At 58.2% G+C, this 1937-nt stretch overlaps 1 protein-coding gene across 1 annotated transcript; it reads left to right on the top strand.

The window, feature by feature from the left end:
• Positions 1–329: 329 nt before the first annotated feature.
• Positions 330–1786, top strand: ACA1_190000 (glycosyltransferase, group 1 domain containing protein; the record flags this gene model as incomplete). The annotated part of the gene is made up of 7 exons (XM_004333279.1): positions 330–636; positions 703–881; positions 942–980; positions 1049–1163; positions 1248–1365; positions 1406–1445; positions 1619–1786. The coding sequence occupies 7 exons, from the start codon at positions 330–332 to the stop codon at positions 1784–1786; spliced, it is 966 nt and encodes a 321-aa protein (XP_004333327.1).
• Between the last annotated feature and the right edge of the window lie 151 nt (positions 1787–1937).

Raw genomic sequence — 1937 nt, 5'->3', positions numbered from 1 at the left:
GTGGTGGTTTGCCACAGCGAGGCCGGGGCCTGGAACCCGCCGCTCTACGAGACTTCAGTATGTCCGCCCTCTGGCGCCCGCTATGTGGTCGGCCGAACAATGGTGCGTTTGGACGCGTTTTCGTTCCTCCACCGCATGTTTTGCTCACCCTTACGCTACACAACATCTGCAGTTCGAGACTGATCGTATCCCATCTGGCTGGACCGAACGCTGCAACCGCGGTTCGATTTCCTTCTCATTTCACTTCCGGGCTAGCTGAAGCATGTGTGGGCAATGTTGTGGTGAACTCAGACTGACACGCCTTGGTTACATCCTGCACTCTAGACTTGATGTCAGAGATATGGGTGCCCACCGACTTCCATGCTTCGTCATTTGCCAAGAGCGGCGTCAATCCCGACAAGCTGGTGGTCATTCCCGAGTCGGTGGACGTAGACGCCTTCAATCCCGACACATCGCTGCCTCTCGAACGCCTGCCCGGTTATCCCGAGACTCAGGACCACTTCAAGTTCCTCTCCATCTTCAAGTGGGAGGCGAGAAAGGGGTGGGACATCCTCGCGCGGGCCTTCTACGAGGAGTTCACCCAGCAGGACAACGTCACCCTCTACCTGCTCACCAACGCATTCCATCCCGAAAAAGGTGTCGTATCTGCCGCATGCGCTCACAGGGTGGCGACGCCTGACTGTTATCTTCGCGTCGCGACAGGGCTCAATTTCACCGACGAGGTGAGGAAGATCGGCGTACAGGTGTGCGAGGCTGCGGGTCGTCACATTGACTCGCTCCCGGGGCTGATCATGATCGATACCCATGTCCCGCAGACGGACCTGCCTCGGCTCTACAAGTCCGTGCAGGCTTTCGTGCTGCCCACGCGCGGCGAAGGATGGGTGCGGTCGTCCTGTTACAGCCCCACAACTACAAATTGCTTACATTCAGAGCATTCACAGGGTCGCCCAATTGCCGAAGCGATGAGCATGGGCCTTCCGGTACGGCCGCACGCATCAACTACGTGTGATCTAAACCTCGCCTTCTAACGGTGACTCGGTGGCATCAGACAATCGCCACGGCCTGGTCTGGACCAACGCAATTCATGAATGAAACCAATTCCTACCCGCTGCCCATCGAAGGCCTCACCATGATCGAGCAGCCGCCGTGGAAGGGTCACTACTGTACGTTTCGCTTCCCCTTTAGGGACTCAAGGATTTCCTCTAGTCTGATCCTTGTATCTCCAACTCTTCCGCGGCATGCTGCAGGGGCGGAACCCAACCGGGCCGAGCTGCGCAGGCTGATGAGGGAGGTAGTGAGCAACCCCGAGGCCGCACGCGAGCGTGGCGCCAACGCGCGGGCCGACGCTCTTCACCGCTGGAGCCCGTACGCGGTGGGCCGCATCGCACTTCTTCGCCTGGCCCAGATCATGCGGGCTCACCTGCGACCAGCAACAAGTCCATAACGTTTCCCGCAAGACCACCGCGCCCAACTCTTTGTTCTCCTGCTCATGTGAACTCACGCCTCCTTCTAGCCTGCAGACAAGGGCCAGCTTGTTGGCGCAATCGTCGGGTATCGCTTTCTGTCGCAAAATCCGAAATTTCGTCAATCACTTTCTCTCTCGTGATTGGGCCTGCAGGCGCGCGAGGGATTGGTGCGAGAAAAGGAAAGGAGTGGTGGGTGGAAAGAGAGTCCTGACGGTTCAGCTTCTTGCCACACCACCCTCAGCACCACCAAGAAAACCCTTCACGACCCTTATCTTACCTCGAACCAAGCATGCAGAAGGCCAAGGTTTACGCCGTGGTAGGTTCCAACATCGAACAGCTGGGTGGCGAGCTCGAGAGGCAGTGCAAGGAGACTTCGGCGGCGACCGAGAGCGAGGTACCAACCCACTGGGTCAGCTCTAGGGCTTCCAGTCGCTGACCTTTCAACTTTGGTGCGTCTTGTTCAATCCAGTG

Source organism: Acanthamoeba castellanii (assembly GCF_000313135.1).
Source record: "Acanthamoeba castellanii str. Neff unplaced genomic scaffold scf7180000084748, whole genome shotgun sequence".
Classification (NCBI taxonomy): Eukaryota; Discosea; order Longamoebia; family Acanthamoebidae; genus Acanthamoeba; species Acanthamoeba castellanii.
Note: the sequence above shows the minus strand (reverse complement) of the source record. Positions and strands in the feature narration are given on the sequence as shown.